This window comes from Macrosteles quadrilineatus, unplaced genomic scaffold (genome assembly GCF_028750875.1).
Source record: "Macrosteles quadrilineatus isolate MER2022 unplaced genomic scaffold, UCM_ALF_1.0 Scaffold_8__2_contigs__length_117827958, whole genome shotgun sequence".
Classification (NCBI taxonomy): domain Eukaryota; kingdom Metazoa; phylum Arthropoda; class Insecta; order Hemiptera; family Cicadellidae; genus Macrosteles; species Macrosteles quadrilineatus.
In genome coordinates this window covers 52951780-52969247 of record NW_026542601.1, presented here as the reverse complement: position 1 = coordinate 52969247, position 17468 = coordinate 52951780, and the positions used below count along the sequence as shown (strand labels likewise).

At 34.9% G+C, this 17468-nt stretch overlaps 2 protein-coding genes across 2 annotated transcripts in view; both read right to left on the bottom strand.

Annotated features, from left to right (window-relative positions):
- Positions 1-984: 984 nt before the first annotated feature.
- The window catches only part of LOC128999620 (sequestosome-1-like), a 38763-nt gene continuing 22279 nt past the window's right edge, over positions 985-17468 (bottom strand). The window contains exons 6-8 of the mRNA XM_054426207.1: positions 7784-8113; positions 4819-4944; positions 985-1705 (exon numbers count right to left, since the gene is read on the bottom strand). Of these exons, the coding sequence (XP_054282182.1) occupies positions 1566-1705; positions 4819-4944; positions 7784-8113 (596 nt within the window). The 3' untranslated portion in view covers positions 985-1565. The remainder of the gene's footprint in view (positions 1706-4818; positions 4945-7783; positions 8114-17468) is intronic.
- Positions 8131-10607, bottom strand: LOC128999621 (uncharacterized). Its single transcript, XM_054426208.1, has 2 exons — positions 10096-10607; positions 8131-9032 (listed from the first exon to the last, which is right to left on the bottom strand). The coding sequence occupies exons 1-2, from the start codon at positions 10565-10567 to the stop codon at positions 9028-9030; spliced, it is 477 nt and encodes a 158-aa protein (XP_054282183.1). The 5' UTR covers positions 10568-10607; the 3' UTR covers positions 8131-9027.

Below are 17468 nucleotides of genomic sequence, written 5' to 3'. Positions count from 1 at the left end.
TTTTGAATCACCCTGCATAACAGTCGATTCCAAATGAATGTAAAACCTCTAACTTATTTTCTTTCAGATTGTTAAGAATTACTCCCCGTTGATATGTCTATTTGACCAATTATTTCATCAGCTTATAATTGGTCATGTAGCATAGCAAGGTTATGATTACAGTTCAATTACTCTTGTTCAGATGTTAGGTTAAAACACCGACATGTGCACTATACCCTTGCACTTGCACAACACACATTCTTAGCCACATATAATCAAACAAATCAATTTGTTGCCTTGTTAATATAAAAGCAACTCAACTCTCGGTTAACCTAACCGTAATCACAAAACCACATTGCAGCTTATCTGGCACACATTCCAGGAAAAATAAGTGCAGACAGACGGTTTTGATTACAAACACTAGTCAATTTTTTTAAACTGCAAGTCAGTTTTTGAAACCAGTGTCTTTTTCTTGAAAGGAAGGACAGTAGGATGTAAACAAACCATAAATCACCGTCATCAGCCCCCCCCCCTGGCCCACTCAAGGTCATAGGCCCTCACCTCTTACATCTCCTGATGGCAATATAAAACTCCAATTACAAACAAAAAACGAAACATGAAAGTAGAGTTAAAAATTTACTGTACAGTAGTTTCTTTGTATATTTGTGTGCAGTTGTGTTGAAATATGTGTATTGACATTGTTCATTGTGATTCCCGTCAAATACAACATCTAGTTACGTTTTAACTATGCAATATAATTGTGTTAATTTCCATAATACTGACTTCCTTTCCCATTCAATAGTATTTTGCGGATTAACCACAATTTTACGTATTCGGGAAGCTACAACCCTACTTTATCCAGGTTAATCGGGAGTTCAGTGTACTGAAGTTGTTGCTGCATTCCTTCATTGTACTTCAAACATTATGTTTGGTTTTGAAAATAATGTAAACTGTTTAAATATTCTACGTTAAAAAGGTCAAAATTACAGGATAAATACAACGATATTGTACGAATAGACATTTTATTTAAGTAACCAACATCTATACTGCTCACATCAAAACCACAATTATTACACTATTAAAATTAAGGTATATTTCATCTGTAGCTCACTATAAGAATCACAAATGTTCACAAACCCTTATACAATACAAATTGATAACATTTCTTTTGCCGTCCTATTCTAAAATACATTCCTAATTTACGTTTACAATAGGAACCACAATGAAATCATCATAACACATTACATTATTCCAATGACATACAGTAATATGAAATAACATGGAAATCTTCTAAACAAAAGAAAGACATTTCACCACAAAGTTAACAGATTAAAGTATTTTATCTTTATACTCAAAAAAACATGATCCTATTGATGCTGGTCCTAACAAATTGCTCATTTTCGTTCATTCAACATCATTTCCAAAACCTATCAAATAATAAAACATAATAATTATTCCAATAACCTTCTACACTAATATGAAATAATATGAAAATCCTCATAACAAAGGCATTTAACCACAATGTGAAACCTATTCTATCCTGAATTAAACAAATGATCCTATTGATGCTGGTTCTGACAAATTGTTCATTTTCGTTCATTCAACATCATTTCCAAAACCTTCATTATGTCACAGTTCTGACCCTTCAGCATTTCTTGAAGATTGTTGGTGTTGAAGTTGAATCCCATAGAACGGAAAATCTCTACAGCATCTTGAATCCGCTGGCCTAGAGCAGATAAATAGAGAAATTAATTTTAATTACTGTGCAAGACACATCAGATCTTCGTTAAAGGGGTAAGCAATCATGTTTTGACAATTACATAAAAAAAAGATTTTTTGAGTTAATTATGGTTTTAGAGGTGAATTATTGTTCTGATGGTAGGTATTGAGGCAGAAAATTAATTTAAGCTGTAGATAGCCAATGTATTGATTTAGTAACATACACCACACCTTTAGTTGCAACAATTGATCCACCTAATGTTTATTACATAAATATATATATATTGTCCTAATATATTGTTGGTATTTGTGAGCAATTTCTGTACAGTCCACTCTTGGTAATTCAAACACTTGATAATTCAAAACTTTCGATAATTCAAAATGAAGGCTCAGTCCCTAGAGAATCTCTCAATATTTCAAATTTTTACCATGCATTTTGATACACTCGGTATTTCAAAGTCCAAATAGAGGGCAGGTCAATTTGTAACACGCAGTAATTCGAAGTTTCGTCGGAAAAACACTCTATAATTCGAAGTAACTCAGTAATTCGAAGTTTCGTCGGTTAACACTCTATAATTCGAAGTCATGCTGTAATTTGAAGTTTCGTCGAAAAAACACTCTATAAATCAAAGTCACGCAGTAATTCGAAGTTTAGTCGGCAACACACATGCAGTAATTTTTTCCCTAATTACATCACTTTATTTGTACTCTTCAATCAATTACAATGAATAATGATATTCTATTTACAATGATTACCGTAGATGATTTCAATACTGTGGATGACAGAGCGTGGGGTAGGTTGGCAGCACTACATTCCGCCCGACGGAAAACGCAGTTGCATAAAAGGGTTCCATTTGAACCTATGTAAAAACACGCTCCACGAAACGCCGAAACTCGGCGGAGTCTAAAGCTCATCGCACACTACAGCCAAACGCGCCGCGCCGCGCCGAACCGCCCTATAGAAACTTGCGTTGTGAGGTCGCACATACTGGCCGCCATCACCGCCGTTCCTCACCGGCAGTGGGGCAGTGCCTGTAGTTCTGCGCAGTCGTGTGATTCGTTTATGTGTTATCAAGTGTAACTTTTTGGTTATTTTTCAAGATGAGCAGCTCTGAGGATGAAGATATGTTTTTATTTTGCCTACTGGAATCAGAAGAGGAGAAAAAGAGGCAAAAAACGACGTGGGTCCATCCCAGACGAACATTTTTCCAATATTTCAGAATGTCCCCCGAAAAGTTTTATGAACTACTTCACATGCTCAGACCTCTAATTGAAAAACAAGACACAACTTTCACACAACTACTATAGACCGAGGTAGTACGAAGAATGCCGTTGCCTATCGCACACTACAGCGCGCCGCGCCGCCTTTAGCAGAACAATTCCACGTGACTTCTCTCGAGAGTTCTGGCAACGGAATTATTCCGAGGCGGAAACGGCTGCGCGGCGCGGCGCGCTCAAGTGTGCGCACTCTCATTGATTCCCATGCAAACTATTCGGCCGGAATTATTTCACGGGGGTTCGGCACGGCGCGGGGCGGCGCGTCTGGCTGTAGTGTACGATGAGCTTTAGTCCTCCGTCGGCCTCCGACGGAATTCTGAAACGCGACGGAGATTCCGTCGTGCATAAAAGGGTCCCATTTGATCCCATGTTAAAACACTCACCGACGGAAAGCCCGATAGATTCTGCCCGACGGAAAACGCCGTGCATAAAAGAGGCCTTAGTTAGAGCAGTAGTCAGAGTTAGTTTGCTGACTTGTTTTTCTAAGTTGGCAATCCGATCTCTAGATTGAGCGACATCTCCTTGAGCACAAACGTAGATTTGTCGACAGCTGATAGTTCAGCTATTGGCGAAATATATAGCGCTAAATAACAGATTTCTTTGCAACTACAGTAACTGAAAAATAGGCCGTTGATTGTTTAAAAGTGTACTAAAATACGGTATGATGTTTTATTGTAACGTGCTGTACCTTTGTATGTATTAAACAAATGAACTCTCTGTAATTCGAATGGTTTATTTTTCTCCCGATAAATCGAACTCTTGATAATTCAAAACTCTTGATAATTCAAATTTATATGCTTGGCCCACCAATTTCGAATTATCAAGAGTCTACTGTAATGATATAACGGAAAGTAAATAAAAATATGTCTAACGACACTTGAAATATTTAAATACTGTTTTAACAAGAAGGTAGATATATACAAACAGAACAAACATAAGTAGAGCTAAGGAAGATATAGCATAAGTTACTAAACTATAGTCATAAAAAATAATTTCCGCCATATTTTTTCACAAAACTATAGAACAATGCCAAAAACATAATAGATAACATGTTGGTGAAAAAAAATATTTGTTGATATCTATTTATTTATGTTTCTCAAGGGTGGGTAGTACTGTTTCAACAACATAAAATAAGCTAATTTTCACCAAATTTAAGTTTTCTGTGCATTTTACAGGTTCATATTTTTTGTATCACGGCGATCCCTAGAAGGATTGATTTACAAACACAAAAGTAAAACGTTTATTATGACATTAAATTCCTGATTAAATAAATATCATATTGAGGCATATTTGAGAGCTTGATGTTACGAAATAACAAATAAACTTTGACTATAAAGTCAAAACTTTCATTTCTCGTGTCCTCTATCGCATTTATCAGAATTATTAGTGTTAAAAACATTTTTTTTTCATGCAAAAAATGTTCAAATACATATACAGTAGAAACCCAGTTAACTGAAATAAAGGAGGGAGAGCCGTTTCGGATAACAAATTTTTCGGTTAACCCATCATATGCTAAGAATAGCCAATGTATCACCACAGTGTATAGGAAAAATTAATTTAAGATAATGACTATATAATTCAGTGTTTTATTTCAGCTACAAAAATGTTATAATGGGATAGAAAATACTTTAAACCAGACAACTGAAGTTATTAAAGCATTTTACAGCCCTATATAACTTTATAGACCCATTTCGGTTAACCCAAATTCTGTTAAGAGGGGTTCTACTGTATTACTCATAATTTCAGTTTGGGATTATGTGCTGCCTTCCCCCTCACCTCGGTAACGCAACTCAAGCTTGTTCCCTCCTTAACATAAATCTTCCTAGTCTGGATCATACTTACGTTCGCCTTCTGACAAGTCGTCAGTCTGTGGAGGTGCGGATGGGCTCGCAGAGGTGGTGGGAGGGGGAGTCTTAGGCTTAGCTCCTCTAGTCTCATCTACATCCATAGCCACAGCCTCATTACGAGCTGGAACATAAGTAAATTCATTGTAATAACAGGGATTATATTCTAAAAGAGGACAGATTTAGAAATGTTCAAGTAGGCTGGAAATTATGGTCTGAGGTCCAAAACATTTTCCTTGAGGTTGGGTCAGGCCTAAGAGTGTTGACCTTAAGATTTCTGACAAAAATTGTAAGGTTTTTAAAATATTAATTATCATTGTGTCCTGCGGTCTCCACAAAATTGAGAAAATCTGCGATCATGGCTAAATTGTGAACATCTCCTTCAATCACAGAAAAATATTGAATCAGCAAAGCCTTTTCAAATCATATTGGGTTGTGAGCCAGCTATTTTATTTTTTTTCAGTTTCATTAGATTTAATTTAACATTTTGATTTCAGACTTTTTACTTTTGATTTTAGTCCAGAATTGAATTTATAGTTTTAAATAAAAAATTTACTGTAAAGAAAAAAAAAATATTTACAGTATGCCAACCACGTAGAGGTAGAGGAGCCTAGGTTTGTAAGGATTCTTTTTTGTTTAATAAAGCACAGTTTTCATTTAATTTCATATTGAATCAACAATCCACACAGATGCTTTCTGCAGTCACAATAACATATTGCTCAGCTCCTTAATCAAGCAGCTCATAAACCTCTCATTCTGATGTAAATGATCCAGCAGGGTATCTGATGTAAATGACCTGCAGGGTATCCAGCATCCTATAAAAATAAAATTCAAAAAAGTCCTGACCGATGGGGTGAGAGCTAGGGGGGGAGGGGGGTGTAAATGCACAATCTTTCGGTTTCCTGTAAATATCTCGAAAACGGTGCCCTCTAGCGGTAAAATGTAAGTATACAAAAATGAAGAGCATTAAATTTCCAACAATAATGTTTATTACACCGTGTTCCTTAAATTAACACTTAAAGAGATACATGGGTCATAAGAAAAAAACATTCAGAGTAACTAGTATTATTGTGGTACCATAAATCAAAATACCCATCAAAATAAAATTAAGGACAATTCCATGTTTTCCAGGTTCAATATTCAAAATTTCCAGGACAAAACTTGCAGCATAAAATAAGCACAGCTTATTTACAAGATCTCGTCCCGTGGTTAAAAACTCGACCAAAAATATGTATTGTGCCAACTTCTCCATTTTCACTCCACATTGTAAATACAAACATGTGATTGGAATTTGTTTGTATTTTCTGTTTATATGTTGTTGTTATTTTTTCACCAGCATAGCAACCCATAAGGCCCATGTTAATTTTCTTATTTCAAATTCATTTTTCGAGCTTATTTTTGAGCCTATTTTAATTTATAAAGGGATTCTGCACATCTACAGGAAAATATCTTTCATTTGGTACCAACCGGGCTTAATTCGGTCCAGTAGTATGGCTAGGCAAGCTGTCGTAAGTTTTGCAAAAGTTTTTTAGTATATAAGATTCATACCAACTAGGACATTTAAACCCCCCTTAAAGGACCAAAAATAACGCAGATTAAGAAGAGTATCAACCATTTTCAAACCGAGAAAGTTGAGGTGACTTAACTATACCAAACAAATAAAAAATAGCAATCAAACCTAGCATGCATGCATCCTATAATTGAACACTGGCACAACAAATTGACCGAGAAAATGTAAATGGTGACATATATAAGAATTAATCTGGCAAATAACTATCAGAATAACAAAAAAAAAAAAAAAAAAAACATGTTTTGCCTTGCACAATGCTAATGTTATTTAATAATTGAACTATTGTACAGCAAAGTTCAGATTATAGCCTGGTTTTTTGTTTTGATTGATTATGACAACCACAGATATTAGTAATAATCAGGGATTTAAAATCTGAAATCCTAATCCTAAAAACTTACACAAACCAAGAACACAATTTAAAATACAACTGAGAACTTTCTGTAAAAATCGGATCTTTTGTTAATTTACTTGACATTTAAAAAGCACTGCAGATAATAACAATAACAATAGGTTTTCATTTGTTAAAGCTGAAATGACAATACTGTGAGCGTCTTATACAATCAATGCAAAATCCATGATAATTTCTAGTGATAACCTGGTAGTGAATACACGTTGTGGTTTATTGCGATTGCGGCAAAATTTGTGATGATTTCCCACGATTCGAGAACTTCTGTGATGTGACCCTTAATCACAACAACGACCAAGATCATTACTTGCGAACGCCAGAATTGCAGAAACGTCTTGAGCATCTTACATGATCACGGCAACACAAGTGGTAGTTCCTTAAAATTGCGGAAAGATTTGTGGTGATTTCATTGCAGAAACTTCCGGAAATCTGTGATCTTCTTGCAATCGCGGCAAAAGTCATGATGATTCCTCAATGTCGCGGCAACGGCTGTGATGATTTCCTACGATCGCGGCAACATCTGTGAGTCGAGTCGTGATAGATTATCGATGATGCAGAACGAGAAAAATTGGTGATCTCGGGCGCTTTTTTCGGCGATTATCCGAAAATTAAAATTTCCGGGTTCCTTACAAAATCCATGTACAATTCACAGATTTTTTCCTGTTTTCCAGGTTGGCTTGGACCCCCTGTTGAGCTTTTCCCAAACTTTGTTAATCGTCAATCGTTGTTAATCGTCTTTGTTAAACTTTTAATCGTCAAGGGTATTGGTTTACCCTTGACTGATGTCTCAGGTAAACTGTGATCCAGATACAAACAAAAATTTCGGGGACCCTGAGACTCCTACAGGATATGTCAAAAGGTATAGCAGCTGAGCATACCTGCTGTGTGTGTGTTTTCTAGTAATCATGTTGCCAGTTTTGTTCTGAAAAAAGAAAAATGTCTTTGATCATAGTGCTTTTAGAATATACAATTTTACTAGAAACTTACTAGGAGACTCGCGATTGATCAAAGTCCAGTCGTCAGAGTTATGACGTTCCCTGGTTGGCTCAGTCTGTGTCTGTATGGTGGCAGCTGGGGTGGCGTCTGTTTGGGAGCTAGCAGAAGGGACCTCGGCAGGGATCGGGGTAGGACCAGTAGTAGGAGCAGAGGTCGTGGTAGGACCTGTAGGGGGAGCAGGGGCCGGGGTAGAACCTGTAGGGGGAGCAGGCGTCGGGGTAGAAACTGTAGGGGGAGCAGGAGTAGGAGATGGAGCAGAAGTGGCAGTGGCAGCAGACTGTTCTGACGTCTTAGTGCGGACATCAAATGTTACATCTACCCCTGCAAAAACATGGTTAAGTCAGCAAGGAGGAATACAATGAATTTTTAAACACAAACAAATCCAACTCATTTACAAACTCATTCACAAAATTGGAATAAACTCGAATTGAAAATTCTTCTCACATGGTGTCCAGCAAGCTTTGGAAATAATATTCAAAAACAATCTCAGGTTTAAGTTTTAAAATGTTCAGGTTAAAACTTACCGTTATGGAAAACAAACTTGTCATAAGGCCTACTGGTTTCACAGGCACACACTGTTTCAGTTATATAATTTCTATATAATAATTGTGTTTAAGTTGCCTTTTAATAAATCATCCCTAAAGCGCTGAGGGGTTTTATCTCTATTTTGTAGTAATTTTATAGACACAGAGTACATTTAAATAAAACACACCTTAGACCAAACATGCTAATATTGCCACGTCATAAATTAATTGAATGACTGTTCAATGACTCATGATGAAGAGTTTGCCTTTGCTATAATTCAAATAGGCAATACATGAAACTGAGTTGCTATGAAAAATATTAAATATAGCAATATTATTTAGTTTATTTGCCAAGCAGGAATATTATTTATGATGTTTCCAAGATAAAAAATGCTTAGGGTTAATCAATACACAGGGATACATTTTTTACAAGACATTTTTAAACATAAACACATTGTACGATAGAAAATACATATTTTTTCATTGCCAAGTAGATTGAGTTAAAAGTAACAGAGTTGAATCACTTTTTAAGTGTTCAATTCAAACTTCCAAATCATCAGCTTCAATTATTTTTCACCACTAAAATGTTAATCTTCTTAGTCTGTTTTCTTGGTTGTGATAAATATATTATTTGCATCTGTTATATTTAATTGTCCTGAAATATACATTGACATTATTGTCTTAGATAAACTTGTGTCACAATCGTCCCGTTTATGCTGAAAAAAAATTAAAACAAATTGAGTAATTACGTAATGTTACAACTCTTAACAGTTAAGCATGCCTCTTATATTGTTATATTAATATCTTAAATAATTAAATTAATACTAAATTTGTGATGTGTCAAAACTCAAAACCAAACACATTACTTTAGATTATTCTAGAGGGTCGCAGCATTATCGCATAGATAAAATCCATTGGTGATTCATTAGCTGTTATCAAAAATGAAGTGTCGAAATCAATCCTCTTGAATGTGTTATTTAAATACAATGAGACTGTACCTAATGGCAGGTCAAGGTCAAGTCATGCAACCCATCTACATAAAGGCAATAATTATTACTGTACTACAAATGAAAGACAGTAGCCTACCACATTAGGACCCTCAAATAACTTAAATCAATATTGAATTGTAGGCTAACAGTCTATCTAGTGGTCTATCTAGTTTAATTGACTTTTGGATATTGAAGTAAACATCTTTATATATATATATATATATATATATCAGATAATTTTGCATTGAGACAGAACACAGTTTAATGATCCATCTCACAAACTGTGTTAATGTCAAAATATATATTTTTGTATGCTGATATTTTATTACCTCAATATTGGTTGTTTGAGTATTTATAGAAGATAAACATGACATTCCCATAAAAGCTGTAGCCAGTTAAATAATGAAAATTATCACAATTAATTGAATTGAGCCTGAGTGTGCTGATGTAAATTTCCGATTTATATCAAATATAACTTTTATCTGTAAAAAAAAAAGTTATTGTCAAATATACTATCTTTTACTTCTCATAAATTTTAGCAGCAACATCTAAGGGTTGAAATCAAATTTTGTTTGCACAATGTGTTAATGGCTCAGATAAATTCAACAATGAAGAGATAACTCCCCTATACTTTGTTGTAGAATATCTTGTAAATATTTAATCATACAATCACTGTTGAAACGGTTAAAACATCATCTGTTCTATACTGTTTAGTATTAATAGAAGTGTAAAATATTAAGTCTAAATACCATCACTTAAGTTAGAAGCCTAATATTTAAAAATATCTTACCAGAGTTTTCATATACAATTTCAACGTCACTGTCATCCTCGACAACGACTTCAAGAGTAGAAAATGTAGTGGTGCCAGGTCCTGGATTATTCTCATACGTATTTAAGTTGCTACCGAATCCACAGCTTGGACCTCTTTGATCAAGAGTATGTCCATGGCTGAAGTTGTGTGGAATAGCGTGGCCTGGGTGTCTGATAAAAGCTCTATCTCCATGATCAAGTTTTCCAATTCCACGGTGAGGTTCTTCAATTCCTTGATGGCGATTTCCAATTCCATGGTGGGGATTTGCAAGGCCATGATTTGATCGAGGACCAAAAACAGTTTGACTTTCAGGTCTTTGAAACATGTGGTGAACAACACGTCTTGAACCAAAACGTTCCTTCGATCTGTAAACTTTACTGCAACCAGTATTGTTATGTTTGAAGTGATGTGACTGATGTCTGAAATTATTTTTTTTTATTTTACGGATCATATTCAAAAGACTTCTTGATGCTTTATTTTTCCTCCTTGGACATAAATCTGAAACAACAGATTTTTATAAACTTTTTTAAGATATAAAAACTGTTAATACCAGCTTTAGATATATGTTAATACTGCCAGAATACAAGAGTTAGAAAGTGTATTTTTCAGAGGCAAAGATAAACAGATCAAATTCAGTATATTTTATAGAGATACAACCCAACACGTGATAACCAACTTTTTTTTTAAATAACAGTTAGAGCAAACTGACACATACTTTCTTCCATTAGCTGAATTATAATGGGTATAAGCAGCGGGACTAACAATGACTATAAGACGAGTTTAACGCATTGGAGACTTATCATCATGGAATGATTCCGTCATCGGCTGAATAGGCCCAAAAACCTTATCACGGAATGTTCTGTGATGACGACGTAGCATCATTATTGATTTTTTAAATAATTAACTGTTGTGTGGTTACTAAGTTTTATGGATTGAAATGTTTTTAAAGAGTTATAGTTTGAATAACATATGATTATTTAAGAATTAACTAAAAGTAAAAAGTAGAAACTATTACCAAAAAGTGTACTAATATTACGTCATTGAAAGTTTTTTTTACCGTATTTATACAGAAAGTATTATGTAACAGCTGTTGTGTTTTATTTGTTATAAGACTACAGTTTTACAATAGAATCGTTTCCTTATTTTCTCTGTAATATTAGACATTGACAAGGGATATTACAGTATTTTTATTTGTACGGTTGGTAATATGGTGCAACAGATGTGATGTGATTGGTTAGTTCTTGATGGTCAGACGTTTGTGTTTGTTTGTGTTCGTACTTTCAGTGGGAGTAAGTCATTATAACTTAGTTACAGGTATATTATTATGTTTTATAAATGGGGGGCATACAAACTAATTCAACCGCATATTCTAGAGTGAGATTGACAGACTTTTGTGCAAAATCAGCAGTGAAAGTGACGGCGAATCGGGCGGCGTAGGCCTATCGTACGACAGTGGTGATGAGAGGTTAGACAGTGTTTTACATAAATGGCTGTAAAACATAGACTAATGTAAATATAACTTGTTGTAAATATGATTTGTAGATATAATTATGAATTTAGAAAATGTATGTAGGGAATTGAATAAAGTAAGGGAATAAAACCAAGAAATAGTTTCTTTTATTTTATTTTTGAAGATTTTTAGAAATTGTTATTTTTCTTTACTTAAATCATGTTAATTACAATAGGCAATTTTAAAGCCAAATTGTTATGATTTTTTTATTGAAACAATACAAATTAGCAATTTTTTTATTGGATTCTAAAGGCTATGCTATTGAACTCAATACCAAGTCTCCAATGGGTTAAGAGTAAATATTACTAGCCGCTTTTGTAAAAATCTTATTTTTCTTTATTTTGTGGCTTTTTATGGAAAAACTCACGATTAAAATTTCAACTAAATTAAAAACCACTTGGATATATACCATGGATTAGTACCCACATACCAAATGTCATCAAAATTGGACCACGTGTAGTCGTCAGTCTGTATCTCTGTATATATACAATAGTTTAAAAACCCTGCAGGGGCACCCAAAATGGATATTTCCACCCAAAACTCAGTACAATGTGTTATTCATATTTAAGACTACAGTTTTCCTTACACATTTGTCCAATCACAACACACATTATAAAAAAGTAAAAAAGAAATCCATCATGCTTATTTAAAACTTTTTAAAAACTTACCAACATGGTATGGTGTTAGCTTCATCTCGACTTGGTTCACAAATAACTCAATTGTCATCAAAATGAGTTGAAGAGACATTATTTGTAAGTTGTCCATTTGCATTTTCTTCGTGAAAATTCATTTGAAATAAGGACAATGCAGGAAACTTAAATATACATAGTATTAACATATCTGTAAAACTCTATACACAGCAAATACATTGAACGGTGATGGTTGACATTAACCCTTTCAGTGCTATGAAACGATATATCGTTGTTTTAAAAAATCTCTAATGGATATAGAGAGGAAGGTTATTTTAACAAAAAGTAGCAAAACGGCCATTGGTGACCTGCATGTTCATAGGATACACTAAAAACCACTTAGCTAAAAGATTCGCCCAATCCGATGATTTCGAGGTGTATGTCTAAACCAAGGATTATGAACACCTCACTATGCCCCAGTGGTTGTAGTATATCGCTAAAAACACACAGGTCACCAATTATTTGCCACACAGGACGGGAATCGAACCCGAGCAGACAAATGCCACTGGCCAAGTGACACACGCCCTAGCCTTCTCAGCTATCTGTGCTTGAAGACTGAGGAGTCAAAAACCGGTATTTAAGCTGACGCCACCGATTGCGAACAGATAGCACTACAGATGGTTGTTCAATGCGCTACTAGGTAGCAGCACTAGTTAGTCTCGGACTATTTAGATGATATTTTTCAGTTGGAACACAACAGTGATCATAAATGTGTTCCTAAGACTTTGCTGCAAAACATTATTTTCCCTAAAATGACTATATTACGATAACCTCGTCCTACTAAATCAAAGTTAAATTCAATATTACATTGTAAACTACATGTCTTTTGATTTTATGAGATTTTGGTTTCAAACAATGCTATCAGAACATGAAAATTTATAGGAAAACCAGGAAAATTACAACAAAAACTAAGTTTTATTTAATGTTTACTACAAATACCGGGATTTATCTTTGTTATATATTTTCTTATTGTCTTATTATTCAAAATTCATATCAGTTCTTATCGTGCAGTCGATGCGAACGGATCGGTTTATCGGAGCTCCTGCCGATAGCGCTCTAACTTAGAAATCGCCTGTCGGCCAGTGCGTGGTCGCTGTCTCTAACTAAGTGATTTATACCAGTTCACTTGTTATCTTTTTTCAGTGTTTCCAGTGAACCCACGCGTTGATCTGTTAACATTAATATTCTAAATAATCGAAATGAAGTGTCAAAAGTGTGAAAACGATATTGTTCAAACTCGGGACGGATGTAAATGCGCGGACTGTCAATCAATTTTCCATATTACTTGCGTCGCAGACACATACAAGAAGAAATCTCCCAAGACCTGGAAGTGTGAAGATTGTTCTTTTGGAACTCCGTCTGAACCAAGGACCGGTGAAAGTGTTGAATCAGATCGTGGTCAAACAGCTGTATTAAACGCTATTGCCGCACTTCGTTCCGAAATGAACTCGCGATGGGACCGCAATGATACCAAACTGGACCAAATGCAAACGGACATTAACAGCATTAACAGTGAAATACGTGATTTAAAGGTGGAAGTTACCCGTGTCGGAACACAAGCTAGCAATACCGAGAAGGACGTCGAGCAACTGCTTGAAGATAACAAACGTATTTCTGAAGAATTAGCCAAAACTCAGGAGGACTTGCTTGATCTTCAACAACATCTACGGAAAAATAACGTAATCGTTTCAGGTGTGCCAAAGTTGCCGAGAGGATCAGATGTGTTCAAGGTGATAGCACATATCGCGGAGCTTATCAATGTCCCGTATTATCGCTCGAACATTAACGCGGCACACTGGCTTCCGAGCCAAAACAGGGACGACAGAACACAGCCCATTATAATTTCTTTTGTGTCACGCATCGTCAAAAACGAATGGATAGCAGCGAGACGTTTCAGAAGAAGTCTACTGGCATCGGAGTTACGCCCGAATTTCCCAGATCAGCAAATCTACATAAACGAACATTTAGCTCCTCACACGCGAACAATCTTCAACAAAGGACGCGACCTACTCAAGGAAGGGAAACTGGAGTCTGTCTGGACGTCCGATGGCCGAGTTCTCGTCAAAACAACACCCAAGGGACGACCGACTCGAATAACCAGCCTCCAACACCTAGACAGCGTGACGTCACTGCGAGGCAAATCCACCACCGACCACAGCTCACCGTCACCCGAGTCAACAGAGACATCACCCGCGACAAGGTCACCGACAGCAACCCAGACCACTAACACTGACGCATAGATTAACTATTTATACATCAGGTATTTGAAATGTCTCACATAATCTAAGTTTTCGACCAATCTAATGTAAAGTAACTTTTTTACTTCATTATACTATCAATCCTTATTGTCTTGATATTAAATTGGATATCTTCTAATCTGCAGTACCAACACATTTGCAAATTGCATTTCCATCTCGTAATCATTTTCATATTGATTTGTATTAATTTATGTTATCACTTTAATTGTTATTTTACTGTATTATTGGCCTAACCTATGGGAAAAAGTGTACTTCATTTACATTATTACATTATTTAACTTTTTAGTATATCATGTATTTAAACAAATCGTTATATTACTTTATCGCGTGCATTAGTTAAAATGTATTATTGACTTTCCTATTTTTTAGAGTAACTGAGCTCATTGTTAAGAAGGATTGTTGTTGAGAATTGTTTTTCCCATAATTAATTAATATATATCGGCATTTCCTTGTCTAAAAATTTATTTTTTGCTCAGATAGTTAGACTTAGCCGACTCATATAATTATTCAACTAGGGTATCCAAATAATTACATTCGAATACTGTCAAATTCTCATTCCACTATTTTATCAGAGTATTTGAATTAACCTTTGTTATAATTCCTTGAAAATACTTTCCTTAACTAAAATATGTAATCAGCATATTTAAGCAAATATTTTACATATCAAATTATTTCATTATTTTCTGGAATTCAGTTCATGATTTTATTTCGAATAGCCAAACAATTTTCTGAAATCCAGCACGATTTGATATTTAAAATAGCTAAATAGTTTGGAATTTATTCCATAGTATAGCTATGTAGGGAGAGGGGGAAGACCCTGTAGCTGCAAAAGCTGTGTCATTTGTGCTCTTCAATTTTTATAAGTTTTTAAGTAGTAAATTAAACTTTTACATGAAGAAATTGATACCTAAATATTCAGTAAGTTTTTATCTGTGAAAGTGTAAAATCGGTTTTCTCATTCAAGTAACCAGTTTATATAAATTATAGTTTTTCTGATAAACTGCAGGATTATTTCAATGCTCATAGATAAGATGGGACCATAGATAAGCTGGGTAAGGAAAACGGAGTGATCTGACCTTTGTACTGGCAACTGATAACTACAAACATGAATATCTGAAACCTGAATATATCTATACTTCAGATACTGATTACTTCAAGAGACTTTTAACTTTTTGATTTTATTTACTTATAAACCTATTTTTAATATTATTTACTATCCTTTAATTTCCCCCCTGGTGGAATATATAGCATAAAGACTGTCTATTTACTTAAAGGACTTATTATTAATTTAATTTTTTTACAGAAGATGATTATTTTATTTTTATTTTAGTGAATATTACTTATTGTGGTTAGACATAATGAAACCATTAAAGAGAAAATTTAATACTGGTGAAAAAGTATTCGCAAAAATAAAAGGTTATCCATTTTGGCCAGCTATTATTACTGACATAAGCTCAGCTAACACCCTCAAGAAATACACAGTCAATTTCTTTGGTACAAATGAAATTGGTATTGTGAAGGAGGTTGATCTTTGTTTATTCAATGAAAACAAATCTCTCTATGGAATTTACAAGCCAAAAAATCCTAAATTTAATGCAGCAATGAAGGAAGCGGACCGAAGTTTAAATATAAGCTGTAAAGACAAAAGTATCTCTAATCTGTCAAATACTGAGCCTAATTCATTGCAAAATAGTTCTGAAGGTATATTTAAAGTATCTCCAGTCACCAGCACTCCTTTGAACACACAAGACCTCAAAGAACCTATAAAACCGTCAGATGATGAAGCAGATCCTATTAAAAATACTGAAATAACAGTCAATGAACTAAATAAAACAAGTAACTGCACAACTTGTGATCACCAACAGAGCAAAGTTTTACCTCACAGATCCACAACTACACTAGAAATTTTAGGGAATAACTGGCTCACAGATGATTCTATACAGTATTACTATCAGTTATTAACCTCATCCGTGCTCAACAATACACAAATTTTATTGATGAACCCAATAATTTCCCAAGCTATCAAGTGTTTACAAGATTATGAACACTTACTTGACAAGGCGGATTTACAGAATAAATCTCACATTTTCATACCTGTAAATGACTCACCTGCAGTTGATAAACAAGGCGGTTCTGGCTCTCATTGGAGTCTGTTGCTTTATGTCACTGAGAGAGAGGAATTTTTATACTTTGATTCCTCACACTTAGCTAACTATACCCATGCGGAAAAGATATGCTTAGCTTGGCAGAAACTTATGAATATCAACAATGCATGCAAGATCACACCAGTGACTGTTCCTCAGCAGATAAATACTTTTGACTGTGGCATTTACTTGCTAATTTTCACAGACATAATTATACAGCACATTTTGCAAGGAAATAAGTCTTTAGATAACCTACATGCCTCATTTCCACCCATTACAGTAGAAACCTTGATCACAAAACGTGCCCTACTGGCTATGCTGTATTTTAATCTGGCGCTTCACCTAGACTCAAAGGCGATTTCTCAGATGATGACGAAAATGGCCGAGCAGCTGAGTGATACTCATCAATCCTGTAGTGATGTCCAGATTAATCAAGAGAAAGAACCTTTCTGGGACATACAGCGTTCCCAAAGAAAAACAAAGCGGACACCTGAGAAAACTGACAAGGACAAAATAGTTATAACATCAAACCGATTTGAAGTTTTAAAGGAACTAGAAGTGTCAAATAAAATGCCTGAAACTACACTTGTCCCAACAAGACCATCCCAAAAAAGTGCCAATACTAATAAAAATGCTGAGAGACCAAGAAAAATCCTTAAAAAACAGGTTAAACTGTCTCTTTACTCAGATAGCCAGGGTAGAAGTGTACAAAGCTTCATTGAAGATGCTGGGTGTGGAGAGATCAAAGCGG